This window comes from Sciurus vulgaris (genome assembly GCF_902686455.1).
Source record: "Sciurus vulgaris genome assembly, chromosome: 15".
NCBI classification, from domain to species: Eukaryota; Metazoa; Chordata; class Mammalia; order Rodentia; family Sciuridae; genus Sciurus; species Sciurus vulgaris.
In genome coordinates, this window is record NC_136476.1 from 21,314,514 (window position 1) to 21,334,379 (window position 19,866).

At 39.8% G+C, this 19,866-nt stretch overlaps 1 protein-coding gene across 5 annotated transcripts in view; it reads left to right on the forward strand.

The window, feature by feature from the left end:
• The window catches only part of SMARCA2 (SWI/SNF related BAF chromatin remodeling complex subunit ATPase 2), a 164,297-nt gene that overhangs the window by 51,385 nt on the left and 93,046 nt on the right, over positions 1 to 19,866 (forward strand). For all 5 annotated transcript variants that reach the window (XM_079112997.1, XM_079113001.1, XM_079113000.1 and 2 more), the window contains exons 10-19: positions 3,000 to 3,053; positions 6,153 to 6,283; positions 6,505 to 6,562; positions 7,700 to 7,800; positions 9,013 to 9,160; positions 12,281 to 12,444; positions 13,932 to 13,998; positions 14,662 to 14,772; positions 17,586 to 17,828; positions 19,181 to 19,294. In XM_079112997.1, coding sequence (XP_078969123.1) covers positions 3,000 to 3,053; positions 6,153 to 6,283; positions 6,505 to 6,562; positions 7,700 to 7,800; positions 9,013 to 9,160; positions 12,281 to 12,444; positions 13,932 to 13,998; positions 14,662 to 14,772; positions 17,586 to 17,828; positions 19,181 to 19,294 — 1,191 coding nt within the window. The remainder of the gene's footprint in view (positions 1 to 2,999; positions 3,054 to 6,152; positions 6,284 to 6,504; positions 6,563 to 7,699; positions 7,801 to 9,012; positions 9,161 to 12,280; positions 12,445 to 13,931; positions 13,999 to 14,661; positions 14,773 to 17,585; positions 17,829 to 19,180; positions 19,295 to 19,866) is intronic.

A 19,866-nucleotide genomic window follows, 5' to 3' on the forward strand; every position in this document is an offset into this window, starting at 1 on the left:
TTTGTATCATACTATCTCTTCACGTGACTAGGTTAATTAGACTCTTCCCTCCCTACAGAAGCATAATTAGTTCTAGACTTTCTGTAGACAGGAAGAAGCCAGTGCAGGCTTGATTAATGAATGAAGTGCAGTGTTTTATTTTGGTAGTTTTAGTCAATGAATGTAAGCCTAGGCATCAGCCAGCAATATTAAGAGCCTGTGTTTGTGATTTCATGCTGCAGATAACTTTGAAAATCCGTCAGGTGGCAGGGGATACAGTAGCTGCTGCCATCTCATGTTAGGCCACTTCACCAGGGGCTTGGAGAGTGTCCAAAGTTAGCTCATATCGTAGCACCCGTCACAATCTCTTGGATAGAAATTTAAATAGGGGAGGGTTTTGGCTTAGTTTTGCTTTGCTTTTCATTTTGGAATGAAGCATCCGTTTAATGTGAGAACATGGATTTATGAAAGTACACCAACCAGAGAGCCTCACCAAGCTGAAAAGAGCCCATCGAGGGAGAAGGGACATCGCGGAGTAGAGCACCACCTGGCTTCTGCCTCTTATAACAATGTGGCAAAAGTAGTCTAAGGACAGGGCATGCAGGAGAGAGGTCACACAGAGCCCCCATTCAGTGACAAATTGTGTGTATGTGTGTGTGTGTGTGTGTGTGTGTTAACTATTTTATGACTTAAAAATCTATTGGTGGCTGATTTAAATGATAGTAATCGAGGGAGTATGAGGTAAATGGAAGGTGCTGTTCTTGGTGCTTTTGTTAATTTCTGCATTCCCTCACTATTTATTTTGTGACTTTTAAGTGTTAAGCACAGCTCTTTAAGGTGTGAGAATGCCTCAGTAAGCAAAACAAATAGAAGTCCCAAACCTGTAGTCTTGTGAGGCACTTTTTAGACAACGCTAGAGACACTGTTAATTATGGACATGAAAGAATCGCCTTGCACTGCTCTTGGCTTGGTTATATTGTAGAGATGGACACTTTGAGCATATTTTAGGTAGAACTTTGAATTGTACATATTGAAACAGTGATCTGGCCCTGCAGCAGCCCTGGATCTCTTACCATCCCTATTTCACACAAGAGGGAACCAGACACAAAGAGAAGCAGATTTACTTAGGATCACACAACAAAGGTTTTTTGCACTTAGTCCAGGGCTGGGATTCACACTTAGGTTGCCTAATTCCAGAACCAGGAGGTTTGAATCTAATAGTGCTTTGCCTTTGCATCTGATATCTAATTGAAATTTTAAAAATAGTTTAGGGGACTCTATGTACTGAAAGGGTGTGATTATGAAGGAGTTTTTAGATAACACTGGCTAGTCCATAGTATAGTCATAGGAAAGTATCTTCAGAATAGTTTTGCTCCTATTCATTTACAGTTTCAAGCTTTTAAATGTACTATTCATTGAAATGGTGAGCCAATTCTACTTGCTAGATATTTGAAATTGACTTTTTCATTGTCTCATTAGATTTTCTTTGTTGGCCAAATTTGCAGCTTATTTCTGGTTTGTATGGAAAGAATGGTGGGATTAATTGACTTTCTCCCATTAATTAAAATCATCCCCTGAGTGCAGTGCCTGAGAATTCCAAAAAGCGGTCCTTCAGTGGCTGGAGGCAGGATGGTTTCTTTGCTAAGGGTGGGGGGGCTCTGCCATTGTTCGCTGCATCTCTAGCCTTAGACACAGGACCTGGTGCTCTTCAAAGCCCATCATTCCTTTTGAAACTGAAAAATATTTTTGCTTCAGGGCGGCATAGAGAGAAAACTAAGTTCTTGGACTGTCATAACCAAACACTTGGGTAGAAGCTACATTGTTGGATGCCTATGCCTTGGATATTTGGCAAGGGAACTATTTTATAAAAGAACTTCAGAAATTTTAAACATTTATGAAACTGTCCTTTTTCAGTATGGACAAAAGGCTAGATTTTAAACATTGAACAATTTCATAAAAGTTGTTTTGTCAGGATACTATTGAATTATTTTCATGGGAGGCAGAGATGTATTAATAGAATCAATGTCTTAAGTAAGTGAAGTTGAGTTAATATTGATTCCATATCATTGTATATATTTTTAATTAACTAAAGAGCCCAAGGGAGGAAAACTCATTTTCTTCAATATCTTGACAAAGGAAATGACTGAAGTTTTTTTTCCCCCTCTCATTGTATAACATAGAAATAATATCGCTTTTCAGTAATAACTATAAAGATTCTGTAAAGGTGACATAAAATATTTTCACTTGTCAGAGAGGTTATTATAATGGAAGAAGTTTCGGACTGTTTTGTATATATTTCAGATGAGCTTTCTTGGGTCTGTACAAAAGGTGACATAATCTTAGCTACTCATTTAGTTGTCTTTGAGGCACAAGAGGTTAATGGACTAAGATGTTGGAATATTCAAGAAATGGTAGATGACAGAATTTTTCATGAGTGCACAGTATCTGTATCCAGTTTCCTTATATATACACTGTGGAAATGCTATGTATTATGAAAGCCAATTAGGTAAAATGAAAAACACCCAGGAAACTCATGGAAATTTGTTTTATTTTATATTTTTATGACCCAGGAGTAGTCCATCAATGACTTGATGGACATTTTTAGAATGCTGTTCTTCTTGGCTGATGAAAACTTGCTTAGGGAGTAGGAAAGCGGGGCTAATGATGTTAGGATTTGTCTCCACAGTGCCAAACACAAGAAGGAAGTTTCTTGTCCTTACTGCTGTCTTAGTGCTGCCATGCCTTACACTCTTTGGGTCTCTAAAGATGCAATCCACAAATCTCTAGTGTGCTGGCCTTGAATCACATCTGGCTTTAAATGACTCTCTGCCAGTTGCTAGTACAATGCCTGCTTTGTGCTTTGTCTGTGATAGCAAAGAGAAATAAAAAGACATTCACACATAAGCTTTGTTGGATGATGATGGGCCATAATGAAATACTGATATGTACCAAAGAATTGTCTTGAAGTCCTGTCCTGTCCTCTTGATTTACACATAACATTTGACGTTGTTGTTTTGCAGAAGGCTGAAGAGAATGCAGAGGGTGGGGAGTCTGCCCTGGGACCAGATGGAGAGGTAAGGGAAATTGCCCCCATTGCAACCAAGCTCTGCTGAATGTAGTCCCTCTTATACAGTGCAGCACCATTCTGTGTGTATACGAATTTTATTTTTACTCAGCTAATTGTTTTTAAGTAAAAACAGTACTATGTAGTAGAAAATCAGAATGCTGTAAAAGGGATACAGTGAAAAGTAATCTGCTTCCATCTCAGACTGCCCATCAACTGATAACCAGGTTTCTTGTGGACCATTCCAAAATTTTCTGTATACAGATAGTCATATTTATGAATGTGCAGAATGATATGACCATACATGCTTCTGTAATTGCATTTGCTCAGTAGGTAATTCAGAAGCATAAAATAGGACCCAGTTTCCCTAGTTTATGACTAATTTGAAATTATAAATATATATAAATTGAACAGTTCATGTATTTGTTTAGCTTATTTTTTTTGACAATTCTGAAGGCTTAGAGTAGAGCTCATGTGTGTAAATACATGAACATGGTCTTCAATTTTATTTCCTAGTATTTCCAATATTCTCTTGGATCAGAAGGATATAGTTATTTATTTATTGTTTTTTTTTTGTTTGTTTGTTTGTTTGTTTTTCCTGAAAAACTCAAGGATCTGTTGCCAGTGTTTCACAACAAGGAAGCACATCCCCTGGGCAGAGCATGAAGGAAGTTTGTTTCAAACCACCTTCTTCCCTCTCACACCTTGATCAGCCTGTTTGGAGGGCTGGGCTTGGGAAACCCCTCCCCATTCTAGACTCACGGTGCACATGAGTCCTGTTGAGAGCTCACACAGCCTAGGTGCAGGAAAAAGGTTCTTCTTTGCAGAAATCTTGAAAATAAATGTTGCCTAACCACTATAATCCATCACAAGGGAAGAAAGGATCAGGATAAATGTCTAAGGTGTAAGAAACTCTCAGTGGGCTGCTAAGAGGGAAGAATACTATATATCAGAGCACTTAGGTTCGACTCCAGCTTGCCTTACCTGAGCATGCTGCATGTCTGTAATTAATAAGCACACGAGAAATTTCATATGTAGTGTCATTGTGCTCTTTCTTTTGTTATCTCTTGGAAATATTACCTACTGATCTTTGATCTGTGACATATACCTTTTCCCCCTGCTTTTATTTTTTAACACATGTGAGTTCTGTTTGCTGAAGTTTGCAAAGTGGACATCTCGCTCAGTTTGTTGCGAAGTAATGCTCTCATTACTCTTCTGCGCTCCTTCAGTGCTTTTTGCCAAAGTTCTAATTCCAGCCGCAGTGATTTCCAATTTTCTTTGAGGCATGACATTAGCAATAAAGCCAACTCTATTAAAATAGTTACAGATATGATTTTTTTTCCCAAGGGAAATGATAGCAAGTGGTAGATTTCCTTCTTTATCTTGTGAGGGTATGGATGACCTTATACATTAATGAGGAAAAAGCATCATGTTGCCATGCAAAGTAATGGTGCCCTAACCACCCTGTTAGCCCATGTGAAAGGGAAAATAACAATCTGCAATAAGCTTTTACTTCTTTTAAGGTTGTTTTTGTGGACAGTTGCTAATTTTTTTTATTCTGACAGTGCTTTGTTGAGGGAGTAGGGGGAAGAACTATTGTTTTTTTTTTTTTTTTCTTCTTCTTCTTTTTGGCCATAGCCTATAAGATGTAGTAGGTAACCTTCAGCATGCTATTTTTCCTATCATTTTTGCTTAATTGGAATAGTAAATTATACAGTAATCCTAATTACAGCTGATAGTGTTTCCTTTATTTCTTTGACCACAAAACCAATTAAAAATACCTTCAGAAAAATTCTTTGAAATAATGACTTGCCTAATTCATTTTATTGCTCTTGAGGAAGAAGGTAACTTGAAGCACTCACAAATCAAGTATTTCCAAGCATCTTACCTGGGAATCTGCTCCTGGAAGTTGGTCACCCATTAGTAGCATTAATTTGTATAGGATTGCTCCATTTTGGGGTCTTTTAAGACAGTTTGTTCTTGAGTAGGTTAAATACAACTTCTGCAGTTTAATTTATTCTTTTAATATTCTGAGTAAGCCATTTTTCAGAGCTTAATAATGAACTTCAGCTTAGCCTTCATCAGTTCACCAGGTTGTAAATAATCAGGCCTTTTTCTTTATCACACAGTGGTTGAGTTAGACACCTGTTGTTTTGGTTTTGGATAAAGAACACTGGTTCTGCAGAAGCCAGTCCAGCTACTAATGAGACAGTACGGATTATAGTACCTTCTTTCCTGAGTCTTTGAAACCAAGACTTTGCTATAGTTACATGGGTACTGTTGGTTGCAGTGGTGTTAGTTCCAGATCAATTCTGCCTACTTTAGGTTAAAAGGGAATGTAATATAGGTTGAGTATCCCTTATCCTAAATGCTTAAGACCAGAAATGTTTCAGATTTTGGATTTTTTTGGGGGCTTTGGAATAATTTGTATATACACAATGAGATTATCTTCGGGATAGGACCCAATGCTAAACATGCATTTCATTTATGTTCCATATAAAGCTTACACACATAGCCCAAAGGTAATTTTGCATGATATTTTTAGTCCATCTGTGTTTTGACTGTGACCCATTCCATGAGATGACTCGTGGAATTTTCTACTTGTGTGTGTCATGTCATGTCAGACTCAAAAAGCTTTGGATTTTGATTTTTGGATTAGGGATTCTCACCCTATAGGAGGATATTGGTAACTAATCAGATCTCCAGAAATACTGGAGAGTCAGACCCAGAACTCCACCCAGTACGGTACTGTACAACTAGTCTGCTGAAGACATGGATGCTGTTGGGAGCAGGAGCTTATCTCAGCCCATGCGACTTCACTGACATTGCTGCCACTACCACCTTCTTCTGGTGCACCTGTTGGTCCCCACTCCCTTGAACTGTTAGCTTCTAACTCAGAGCATCGCTAAGTGCCTATTTGCACCTTAGCCGGCATTTTCAGTTTCTTTAGTGGGCAGTGACCTCTCACTTCCCATCCAGGTAGCAAAATTTCAAAACACCAGAAAAGGTTTCATATGCTGGGCAGCCAAATGGCTGAGAAATGTCCAGCACAGAACTGAGAGGGTGTCTTAACATCCAGCGGTGACATGATTTTTTCCCCCCTTTCTAGCCCATAGATGAGAGCAGTCAGATGAGCGACCTGCCTGTCAAAGTGACTCACACAGAAACTGGCAAAGTTCTTTTTGGACCAGAAGCACCCAAAGCAAGTCAGCTAGATGCCTGGTTGGAAATGAATCCTGGGTACGGCATGAAAACAGCATGACTGGTGTTCTTTGGACTTCTGAGATTTTAATGTTCCTCGTAAAGTCCTAAAACTAAAACAATGTGGCCTTGCTGACACAGCGGAAGTCGTTTTCTGCATTTATCACCTGTACATAGAACATGCTCCTTAAGTCGTGTGTGTCTGTTGTTTCGCATTTTGAAGAACTAAGTCCCATCCTCTTCTCTACTCCTTTCCTTAGTTACGAAGTTGCCCCTAGATCGGACAGTGAAGAGAGCGATTCTGACTATGAAGAGGAGGTATGTGTGTATCTGTGTTTGGGGTTTACTGTCAATAAGGGAGGAAAGTTTTTCCTTAATGGAGGCCCAGACCCTAAGTGCTTCTGTCCCTTCTTCCTCTAGGGTTGACTTTCAGGTGAAGGTTGTAGCTACACACGTGCAAAGCTCTGATGGTACATGCCTAGAGGCACACTGATCTCCTGGAGCTCCTGGCTGATGGGGAAGCTCAGTTATTTCTAAACTCATTTGGGACCAAGAAAAGAGAAGTGGGCATTAAACTGGAGATGGTAGAAAGCTCTTTAGGGGAGAATTGACAATGGATTACACTGGGAAGGACAGTCCCATGCTTCTGAGTGGTTCACACTGAGAGTTAATTGCCTAAAAATTTCTAAGTTCATGAGCCTTAGAGTCCATTTGAAGGTGTAAATCTGAAAACTTAGATAAAAAGAGCAACACGGGCTTGGCTTAATGAGTTTATTGATCCTCTGTATTTCTCTCTAAATGTGATTTTTGTTTGAATCCTTGGATATACTTGTTAGCTAAAGAGAAGCACATTTCTCAGTCTATTGGAAGGAATTCTTAATATGTGTAGTATATAAAATGGGAATCTTGGGTACTTTGAATAGAAATTAAGAAATAATAAAGGTATTTGTTAGGTCAGTTATGAAATTTTAATAATTGCAAGTAGAAGGATTAAAAGAAGTTTGAATACTCAGAAATGTGTGATGTGAAGCAGCAACAGAAAGCAGTGTTTCTCTACACTGAGCACTTGGGGGACCTGCAGGCATTTTCAGAGGGAGCATTTGTAGGAGAAGGAAGATATTAAGATGTCTGAAGCCTGCCTTTGGAGAGAGGGGTGTAGCAGATATGGTGCACAGGGCTCTCTGATAACCAAATGACAGATATGCAAATTCCTGGCATGATTTTTACATGTTTAATCTTGGGAGCAAGGGTCTAGTGTCCCCAGGGGCTCCTCATTTTCTCATCCAGTGCTCTAAACAGCAATGGACTGGTGAGTTGCCTGGTAAGTAGCTGTTAAATTTACATCCTCTCTTCGCTGTCTTTACTGGGTTCATTTGTGAAGTTGGATGCTATATCTCTTCAGAAAATGCCAATCATAAAATGTAGTTTTCCCTCATATCTTCATTCCTTTCCCAGGATGAGGAAGAAGAGTCCAGTAGGCAGGAAACTGAAGAGAAAATCCTTCTAGATCCAAACAGTGAAGAAGTTTCGGAGAAGGATGCTAAGCAGATCATTGAGTATGTGTGTCTGTTTTCTCCCTTGGAGATGCATTGCAGGAGGATCGTGCTGTGTAATTTTTCTTGTAAAAACTATTCTTTAAGGGAGGGAGCCAACTTTATTCCCTGGAGTTCACTTGGCACTGTCCCCTCAGCCTCTCAGAGGTCCCCAAGCTCTGGGCCCCCAGGTCCACAGGCTTCATGTTGCTCTTCTCCTCTCTTTGTTCCTCTTTCCTTCCTTGCCTCCTTCTCCCCACCCTCCCTTCCTCTTCTCCTTCCTTATCCTCTCCTTTGTCTTGGACTCATGCCCCTCCATGCCTGTCATTTGCACTTCTGTCCCGGGTTGCACTAGCCAGATTTACCCCCTATCTGGTAAAGCCGCTTCCCTGCTTTTTGTGCCTCCCTTAATGGGACCCTTACCCAGAAGTCCGAGTTTGCCGTGCCCTTCCTCTTACCCTGGCTGCCACAGGTGAGTCAGCCCTGGGCTCCACCCTGCCCCTGAACCCCCATCCCACCTTTCTAAACATCAGGTCTCACCATCCTATCAGTGGTCTGTACATCTCTTTGCTTGAATAGCTCAATTACTATGAGGAAAGTTCTATTATTATAAGAAAACTGTCATGAAACAGTGTGCAAAAGAGAAAATTTTTAAAGTTGAATTTTTTTCTGAAAGAAACATCCTAACATCCTCCCTGTTTTTCTGTAGCTAGCTGCCCCATTTTCAGCAACTGTGTTTTTCCAATGCACTCCTGTTCCTTCACTGAAGGCTTTAAGAACACCTCAGTGGCTCTTCATTGCCCATAGAGTAAAATATGACCTCATTAACAAGGCATAGATGATCAGAGACTACCTTCCTTCTTAACCCTGGAATGTCCTCTTTGATCCTCTCCCATTTGTCCTCCAGTCTTTAGCCAGTGTTCAGTGAAAGGAACAAATTCATTGTCAGAATATTAATCTGCAGCTGTAGGGTTCAAGCCCCTCTCAGTCTTCGGAGATCAAGGGTACCTGTTGTGGCCTGGGCAAAGGAAGTAGCCTCTGTGAACCTCCAGTTCCTCACATGCCTAGAATGGGGATAATGCTTACCTTGTTTCATTTTTTGTGAAGATTACAGAAAATGTATTTTAGGTACAAGGCATGTAGTAGTTGCTAAACTCTGTATTGCAGCTGCTTTAGACTCTTGATTCATTCTGGGGGTGAAAGAGCACACACACTCAAGTGACCGTGTTTCCTCAGGACCGCGAAGCAAGATGTGGATGATGAATACAGCATGCAGTACAGTGCCAGGGGGTCCCAGTCCTACTACACTGTCGCTCATGCCATCTCAGAAAGGGTGGAGAAGCAGTCAGCCCTCCTCATCAATGGGACCCTGAAGCATTACCAGGTGATCATCCGTCCGTGTGTCCTTGGGGCAAGCTGTTGTCTATTACCTGAGGTCAATTGGAGCATGTCGTGCAGCTCTTGATTGTTCCAACACAGTGACACATTTTAGGTCATGTCACTTCTATTGAGAGTCTCTCCATCATGCCTGTGATTCTTCTTTCAGTGTACTTCCACATGCATTGTCTTCTTTTCCAGGACACACCATACTGGTTTTCTCTTTTACAGTTTTTGGGATGAATTTTGTTATAAGGAATACTGACTTAACATTTGGAAAGTTTCTCTGTCGAGCTCTTGAAAATGGAAAAGCCAGCCACATTCTGTTAGTGTAGAAAACCTCCATAACAGGTTTTCATTTGATCTGCCTGGATTGAGGTCTGTTCTTCCACCTCTTACTACCTTAAAGTGTTTCCCAAAGTGTGTTTGTTGAAGCATTTGTTCCGTGAGTTGTTAGTAAAAAATTAACAACAACAACAACAACAACAATAATAATAATAATAATAATAATGATAATAAAAGATTTGAAGTAAGTACTGTCAACTGTAACTAGGACCATCATATAATTTACTATTCTAAATTTGGATACTTGGGGTTTTGGAGGGGCTCTTAACTGTTGGTAATAGGTATAACTCCAGACTATTCCAAGCAACCAGACATGCTCGTCTTGGCAGTTGCCTCTCTTGGTAATCCGTGATGCACATCAGCATCCTGCAGTAAAGTATCTTTATTCATATTGCTTAAGTTTGTATTTATCAAGCTTCTTTGATTACCAAAGCCATATTCTTTTATATCAGTTTTACATGTCCTATAAAACTACTATCTTCTAGAATATACATGAGGAAGTACATGCTTTAGGTCAGTGGTTCTCAAACTTCTTGGCTGCCATCACATGAGAGGGAGGAGTACCTCGACTGGTGGTACTGTGCTGCCTGGATTCGTGCTAAAGGGCCAGCAGCTGCTGCCCACAATTTGTACTTGCCCACCATTAGTGCTGATGGCAATGCAGTAAAAATGACAAGTAATGCCTTGATATTATTATGGAAGTTGTTTTGACCTGAGGATGTTCTGAAAAGGTCTTGCAGTAGGGTCCCAGGAGTCCTTGGAGCACGCTTTGAGGACCACACTCTATCTCTAAGATATAGATATTAATTCATAGTCTATTCCTGTGAACTCTTGTATACCTGTGTAAGAGATCCATTTTTGGATTATTCATCAATAACTTTTGTAATGCCATCTTGATTTCCTCCTGCTCACCAGCACCTCTTTTTAAACCTAGCTCCTCTGCCTTCCATTTGTTTTGCTCCTTGTCAGGCTTTTGTACTTTTACTACTTATTTAACCTTGATCTAGCTGTGGCCTTTCTGATGCTTCCTGGAGGGAGAGCCATGTAAGTTTGGTTCAATAACCGACACCTCCCCCTACCCCAGTTCCACGGCCTAGGAAAGTGCAGATCACTTTGCATGGTTGTTGTGAATTTCCTAGTCCTTTCTACTGCTAGTTTCTGCTTTTGTTTTAACCAGAATTAACACAGATACAAAATTCAGTCCCTTTTCCAGTTTCATTAAAAAAAAATTGTTCTCACTAAGTATTCAATGCTCCTGGCATTTAGCTGACTTTCCTAAAAGTCTGGTGGCATCAGGGTTACGTTGCAGACAACCTCTCTTGCCCAGTGCCTTGTGGTTTCCATTTATTTCTTCTTTTCCCCTCTCTTTTTTTGCCCATTCTCTTTGAGGCTCTTCCTGTTTCTCTCCTTATCTTTTGGTATTGCTCTAGTTCTGCAGAAACCTTTAGGATGATTTGGATTTTTCACAAGGTACCCCAAGCACTCTATGAAAATATTTTTTCAAACCATTGTAGAACCTCCCTAAGAAAAATTCTGGCCAATACAAGTTTTAGCACTGTCACTTGCTTCTCAGTACATGGGTGTAGGTGGTTATTGTTTCCTCTTTGACTGCTGGTTTCTGAAGGGAGACTTGTATCTTATACACCTTGGTATCTATCTACGATGGTTCCTTGGTGATCCTTTGCAAAGAATGGTCACTTAATAAATATTTTAAATATATATATGGATTACTCACTTTGTTTAACATACAGTGAATTGATATTAACATTTCCCTCAGCATAACTTCATTGGTGAGCTGAATTGACTGTAGCATGTGTGTGTTATATGTTGTATGTGTGGGCATGTGTATGTAGTTGATTCTGCCATTTTTTAAAGTATTTTTTTAGTTGTCAATGGATCTTTTATTTAATTTATTTATATGTGGTGCTGAGTATTGAACCCAGGGTCTCAGACATGCCAGTCAAGCGCTTTACAACTGAGCCACAACCCCAGCCCGATTCTGCCGTTTTAAAACCAGCATCTTTGGTATCATGGTGCAAGGGAATTGGGTATTGGAGGAGGAGGTTTAACAACTTTGTATTCTTACCTTCCTTTTGTACTTAACATGAAGAATCCAAAGCACAGGGCTTCTGTGCTTTAAAAATATGCCGAACGTGCTTCCAGGCGATCAGCTCCCAGGATGCTGCCTTTGGGGAGAAACCACATGGCAGAGTTTCCATGTGCTGCCTGGGAACATTCTCTCTGCCAGGAAAAGAAATGCCCTCCCATGGGCCCTGTGGAGTGGCCCTGGCTCCCTTGTCAGAGCCTCCTCACTGAGGGGACGCTCCCTGAGGCAGGCTGTTCATCACCAAGAAGCCTCTTTCTAATGATTAATGGTCTGTGTGCCAAACCTGCCTTCTGGTTTGTTCCTCTTTAATCCTCTCGTTGGCTTTTTGTTCTTGGAGTGTTTGGAATAGATTTCGGTTTGGGTTTTCTTCATTTGTAATAATTCTAGAATGTCATATACTGTGAAATGCTAAGTAGAACTGCTTAAAATCCCACCAGTATGCTGCAGCCCATCATTTCTAAATCTGATTAACACTCAACACCTGCCAAGCAGCAGGGACGATTACAGGCTCATATTTTAAATTCTTTTTGCGTTGGTGCTTCCCGCACTTTGCTACTGTGGGAAACCCAGCATACAGCGTGGGGAAGGTAAGAAGTCACAGCCTCACTTGAGTTGTATTAGTATTAATTACCTGTGCAGATCTTGGATAATTGAAGCAATTACTCTTCATTTCAGCTCCAGGGCCTGGAATGGATGGTTTCCCTGTATAATAACAATTTGAACGGAATCTTAGCTGATGAAATGGGCCTAGGCAAGACCATACAGACCATTGCACTCATCACTTATCTGATGGAGCACAAAAGACTCAATGGCCCCTATCTCATCATTGTTCCCCTTTCGTAAGTAAAGTCATTTATTCCCCAGTCACCGTTCTGTACGTTGTAGATTGCCCTATTAGTAGCTTGTCCTTGTTTCTCACGGAAGACAGAATTGTATTATGTAGTAGGATTACCAAGTGCATGTAATCTGAATTTAGGTTTTAATTTCCCACCCCCAAGCCTTTTTGATTGGCTAATTAAGTATGGGACCAAGTGAGTTTATCAGCAATTAGCATTGCTGTCTATACAGCCTGCTACACTGTTTCGCTGTATTAGTGGGTCTTGTGGATCATCTCTCAAGTGGCTCACAAAGGGAAAGGTATGGGTGTTTCTTTTTTGAAGATTTAAAAAAATTTTCCTTGACACACACACAAAAGATTATCTATGTAAGTTTTCCCTTTTTTTTTTTTTAAAGCAGAGTGGAAATCAAAATTAAAACTATGAATTTTGCATTAAACTAACCTCAGTATGTGCACTTGGTGTTTCAGTGACTTTGCTGCTTCAGAAAGACTAATCTTTGCTATAACTGTCACATTCCCAAGTGCCCCATCCACTCGGTGGTTCCTCCTGGGTCTTCACTGGAGGCTCCTGGGGAAGGAATAATTGTTCACAGCCCCTCTCCCTGGGAGTGCAGTAGATCTGGCAAGGGCGTGAGGCAGCAGCTTTATTCACTGAGAAAGACCTTGTCATAGATCTCAGTGCTTATACAATCTTGGGCCTTGGATTATATTTTTGTTTTTTCTTCAGATTTTGTCTAAATGAGGATTGTTTGCAGATTCTTCTTTGTGAATTGTCTATTCCCATTGTATGTCAGCATCCTTTGCATTTTATCTGTTTTGCATGTTCTGACTTATTTATTATGGTGACATTTTCAAGGATTTTTAAAGAGTCCTATAGTATTTCTTCCCCTGATCTGTCATTTATTTATTTATTTTCTTCCCCATGAAAATATTGTCGTATGGTTTTATGATTTTTTTCCTGAATCAAGTTTTCTCTGAACTTATATGACTAGTTCTAAAGATTCCCCACATCACTCTGGCAGTTGCTGTTTCTCGATACCCGATTAAAATTTAGTCTTTCTGTGTTTATGTACTTTTACATTTTTTCTGAAGTTTTTTTTTTGTTTTTTTTTTTTAATGAAACACAAAGTTATCACCCTTTGTGGCAACTTATTTCCATCTTATCTCTTATTTCCACTTGTTTAAAAATCCATATATAGGGGCTGGGGTTGTAGCTCAGTGGTAGAGCACTTGCCTCGCACATGTGAGGCACTGGGTTTGATTCTCAGCACCACATAAAAATAAATAAAACAAAAGGTATTGTGTCCATCTACAACTAAAAAAAATTTTTAAAGTTAAAAAAAATCAATATGTAACTACTTCATATTCTCCAGCCCCTTTTAAGGCAAGGCCTGAAAATAAATAAGAATGTATTTTTAGACATTGACTTTTATACAAATGTCTTTTTTACTGTATTTTTTTTTTTTTTTTGTCTTTGTTGTTCTATAGGACTCTTTCTAACTGGACATATGAATTTGACAAATGGGCTCCTTCTGTGGTGAAAATTTCTTACAAGGTTTGGAATGCTGTATTTATATATAAATGTGGAAAAGCAAAAAATAGACCCTATTTTCTTCATTCCATATGCACATCTGTGAACTGTATTTGGTTGTAAAGTTTTGTCATGTACATCATGTACTAAACAGTGAGAGTTAATCATCCCAAGAAGATTACTGTAATAAACCATAATTACTTTCAGATAGTGAAATGCAGAAGAAAATTGTTAATTATCATATTGCGAGGTTTCTGATGAGAGTAATACAAATGACAAATATCGCACATTCTGCGTGCTGCTGACTGGCTCACTGTGGGCTGCTACAGTGCCGAATGTTCCTGCAAAGTCAGGCAATTACCGGGGCGCCGGGGCTGCCTGCTGCATGCTCCCACAGAAATGAAGCCTTTCAGCCGATCAGCGGGTTCCCTACTACTGCAAGCTTGCTGCAATTTCCTCTTCTCTTTCCCTCCCTCAGTCTTAAGTGGGAAAACCTTCCTATAAGGGTCTGGAAAGTGTCAAGATGTGTGTGATTTAGCCAAGACTTCCTTCATGGATAATGGATCAGGATATGATAATGCATATATGTGGGAATGTCACATCTAGGCTCCATTAGGCTATGAATAGTGAGAAATAGCACCCACGTCCTTTCCATCGAGTAATCTATATATTTTTCTTTCCATTCAGGGTACCCCTGCCATGCGCCGCTCCCTTGTCCCCCAGCTACGGAGTGGCAAATTCAATGTCCTCTTGACTACTTATGAGTACATTATAAAAGACAAGCACATTCTTGCAAAGGTATGTTTTTAAAGAAATTCTTTTATCTCTAATTATGGACCATCTCTGCAGAGTGTAAAGTGTTCCTCAAATTATACTCAATGGTATAATTTGATCATTGGATGACTGGTCTTTCTCTCTCGCTCTCTCTTTTAATGAGTATGATATATTTTGGCCATGGGTTTTTATCTTTCTTTCTTCCTTTCTTGTTTTTCTGGGGAGGGGGAGGTGAGTGTGATTGATGTTGGGATTTTCCCCATCCTCTCACAGATAATGAGTTGACATCTTTTAAGAAAATTCACCTGGGTTTCTTTGGTTCCTTTGGCAGCTTCTCTCTTCAATAGCCCTGAATGTGCTTGGGAAGAAATAATTGTTTTTGTCGCCCTGGGTTATTGTCAGCGTAACTTCATTCCTCTGGTGCCTCTCTCTCTCTCCAAAGATGACTAGGTACCTCTCCATATGGTCCCTTCATATGAGCACTTACTCAAGCTGAGTCTCATGTGCTGTACCTGTTTCTGGTTTCTCCTGGTAAAATGATGGGCGGTCATTGCTCAAATTACTCAGGGCTGTTCTGTGACTATTTATCTGAAGCTGAAAAAGAGTTGTTTCTGTGACCTGTGTGTTTCCTCATTTGTATGTCCTTTAGCACAACATAGAAGTGTTTTTCTTTTCTATTTATATCATCTTATCTCCTAATATGTTCATGTAGAAAGATGGAAGAACCGTCTTTCATGGAACAAATCATGAAAAGTTATTTTTTATTTTTTTCTATTTTTTGCCTTTGTTAATTTCTTTTACCCTGTGGTGTTTCAAAAACCACTATAATCTGAAATTAAGTTATGGCCAGAATTGAACAGAATTCCTGTTTCTGGGATTTGTTCTATCTCTGCATTAAACTTTGCTCTGGGAACTGAGAGTTCCCTTCCTGGCATCATAGGAAATAGCATAAAGGAAACGTGTTCCCAGGGGAGGTTGAATAATTGAGATGGCACTGACAACAGTGTGTGTTCCCATTCCTCACAGTCAGAGATGAATTTGACAATGTCAGAAATGACGTGTTTCCATTATTACTATGGGAATGTGGTTGTACGTTTGAGATCCTTTTAAAAAATTTCATATCATATCTTCTGCATATGTATTTCAAAATTCATTGGAGACGCCTGGTAATGAGATACATTGCTTTTATTTGTTGCTGGAGAGTTGGAGCTCCAGAAAAGGGTAGTAATTTTTTTCCAAGTGGAAGACCTAATTAGCAGTAGACCCAATAGCAAAATCAAAGACCTCTGCTTCCTTGTTTATTATTTCATAAGCTAAATTAGGCAGGAAACTAGATTTAAAATATTTATTTTAGTACATTTTTGTCTGCAGGCCTCTTTTCATGCTTTTGGTTAAGTCTGGGACAGTTGACCATACAACTTTAATCATTCTTAAACACTTTTCTTGGAGGCAGTAGAGGAAGTGAAAAAAATTGCGATGCTTTCTTTTACCTTTATTTCCCAACCAGACGGATCGTTTTATTCCTTTTTCTCAGTGTAGTGATGCTTCTAATGAGGAAGGTGAGGACTGTATAATACGTTGCTTGTCAGCTTCCTCTCTTTAAGAGCTTTGCAGCAGAGTCCAGGGACATGTGAGCAGCAGATGCTTTTCTTGGCCACTGCCACTGTTGTGCAGGGAATGGATGGGCTTAGTGGAACATCCCTCATCATCATTCTAGAAGAGGGCTGAGGTATGGTACAAGAGATGAAAGGAACTGTAGACAGAGGAAAGAGGATCGTGCCATGGCCGTTGTTGAGTTCGTAAGTGACAGTCATGTGGGGGAGTTTGTCCTGTTGAATTCTGCAGTTTTGGCATAAGCAGAGGAATGGGGGTTTTGCATTGCCTTTTCGTCAGTGAGTATATTTTTGTTTTCAATAAAACAGGTTCTGGATCTAGCTGGTAGGGAATATGCATGAACTGAGGGAACCCAGTAGCTTGATCTAATTTGTTTAGAAGAAGGTGAATGTTCAGCTTTTGATGTGAAATAGTCCAACTTTTCAATGTTTGCTGCCAACTCAAACAAAAGAAAATAAACAAAGCTGTACAACACAAAAACCAACGCTGCAAGTCCTAAGGGTAGTGTCTAGTCAATGCAAGAGAGAAGAAGGTGTAAGCCAGGTGTGGTGGCACACACCTGTAATCCCAGCTTCTTGGGAGACTGATGCAGGAGGATGACGAGTTCAAAGCCAGCCTTAGTAACTTAGCAAGGCCCTAAACAACTCAGTAAGACCATGTCTCGAAATGAAAACATAAAAAGAGCTGGGGATGTGGCTCTGTGGTTAAGTGCCCCTGAGTTTAATCCCTGATACCAAAAAAAAAAAAAAAAGAAGGTACAAAGCTAAGATTATCTGTCTCAGCCATAGATACCTGCTGGTACTATCGTGGGAAAATCAGACATGAATTTTGGCTTCCAGTGGGTACCTATATTCTGTGCTGTGTGAGCAGGGCAATGGCCATGAAGTCTGGAATAGCTGTCAACACCATGTGGGTGAAAGAAGCACTGGAGGGGGAGATGCAGGATCGACATGCAAGATGAGCTTTTTCATTTTGAGCCCAAGTTTCCTTCCTTACAAAGGGTGACTTGGAGTCATGTGTCCCCTGCCGAACAGTGTTGCTTTAACATGTCATGATCACATGATATTTTATATGCTCAATCAGACATGGGAAATTTTTTCTTCAGACTATTATGCCACATTACGTACCAAGTATGGATTCTTTGGTTTTCCACACCCCTTTGCCTGTTGGAAGTTGTATTTTCTCTTGCTCAGTGTACGTTGGCGCTTCCTCTTGTGTTGCAGATTCGGTGGAAATACATGATAGTGGATGAAGGCCACCGAATGAAGAATCACCACTGCAAGCTGACTCAGGTCCTGAACACTCACTACGTGGCCCCCAGGAGAATCCTCTTGACTGGGACCCCGCTGCAAAATAAGCTTCCTGAACTCTGGGCCCTCCTGAACTTCCTTCTCCCCACAATTTTCAAGAGCTGCAGCACATTCGAACAATGGTTTAATGCTCCATTTGCCATGACTGGTGAAAGGGTACTGGTTGAATTTTGTTTTTTTCCAGTGTATGATGATGATATGAAACCAAGGGACCTAAAATTGATAAGAGTAGAGCCACAGATCTCCCACAGGGGTGGCTTAACATATGACTTGCTGCATGAGTCCAATCAATGGGTAGATGTTGTCTCATTCTAGGATTATTTTCCCCTCCAAATCCAGAGGTGTAGGGGAATCCTGACCCCTTTGCCTTTTGCCAGCATGTTTCCCAGGCCACTAGAGAATGGCTTGACTGCTCTAGCCACGGGGATGGCGAACCTGGAGATATTTTCCAAATTAATTTAACCAGGTCAATTCAATCAACTACATACAAAACCTACAACAGATTGTCTCGTGTTATATAAACATAGGTTTCTCTTTGAAGTATTTCCATGTAGAGTTGTGTTTAAAACTAAACTAGTTTACATTAATTTCCTGCACCATGTTTTTTTTAGGTTTTAATGTGAGCCTCCATTTTGTATGTATCTAAATACTCATCAAACCTCAGAGTAGACTATTTCCAATTCATTCTTATTATTCCCTCAGCTATCTTCTCTTAGAACTCACTTATGAAAGGAAGAAATGAAATGGGTACATGCCATTTCGATTAGTGGTTCCTTAACTACAGGAATGAAAAGCCACTAAGAGTGTTTTAGGAAAATTTATGTTTGAACTCTGGCCCTTTAATCTTGAAGTTCCTTATAGGCACAGTTGCCATTTGTCAACTGGTTGGTAATTGGTCCATTTGTGTGAAGTACTTTTGATCTCCTCTGCCCCCTAGAGGTTAACAGAGGAAGGTGAATGAAATAATAGGGATTTTATAAAATAGAACTTGAATATCAGAGCAGAGAGAAGGACAGGTAGAGGGGCTTAGAGACCCACAGCATAAGCTGGATCTACTCGTGTTCTTCCTCTTTTTGTGTCCCTGTCCCCCAGTGTGTTTCTGCATCTGAGAAAGTTATTCAGGATAACTGAAGGCTGCAGCTTGAAGTAGGAACACACTTCCTATTTCTCTTTTTCTCCTGTTCTGTCTCAATCTGTAGTCAGTCTTTGTTCCCTGTCACATTCCAGAAAATGTTGGACTGTTAACACCCTGATCTAAAACGGGTATTCTGGGTCTTTTTCCACAGAACTAAGCATTTAGACAAAAACCATGTATCTAGAGGTCACTTTGTTCCCACCAGATGGGAAGGTGAAAGAATTTAGAGGCAAATGTGACCAGCATAACCTGGTTTTAGTGCATGTAAAATTTCAATCATGTATTGACACCTGTAATAAATGTAACATAAAGCTTAATTATATGAAACATCCTTTTTTTAAAAAATTCAAATTCATCTAAGATTCCCTTATAGGTGGATTTAAATGAAGAAGAAACTATATTGATCATCAGGCGTCTACATAAGGTGTTGAGGCCATTTTTACTGAGGAGACTGAAGAAAGAAGTTGAATCTCAACTTCCAGAAAAAGTATGTTGCAAAATTAAAAGTTGTGAGTTTTTTACCCCCTGAAAATATGTTTGAAATACCTGCCCCTGGAATTGTGTTTCTAAAATAACAGGTTTATGTTTTAGTTACAGGCCTCTTGAAAATATTCTGAAGTGCTGCTGCCATTTGATAGAATACGAGAAAGAAAGGAAATTATAGCATTCTTAGCCTGGTTTTTAAAAGCTTTGGGGCAGATTTTACAACATTATCAAATTCACTGAGTCTCAACACATCTTAACTTGAATTGTTTTGTTTGTTTATTTTAAGTAACTGACCTTGTCAAGTTCACTTTTGCAGACACTATCTAGTTGTTCTGCTTGTAAGCCAATAAGAATGTAAGAATCTGGGTTTGGGACTTATGTCCTTATTGAAGGGCATAGGAAGCATCTGACAAGTTTCCTGGAAATTGATTTCTTATTTTATATTTGTGATGTCACCATCCTGCAAATTACAGACATGTCATCTAATTATTCTGAGACCTGGTTTTTGTCCTGCACCATGAAATTTAAGATTGGAAAACTGAATTTTCAGTGTTTTAGAATGTGTTTTTAAGC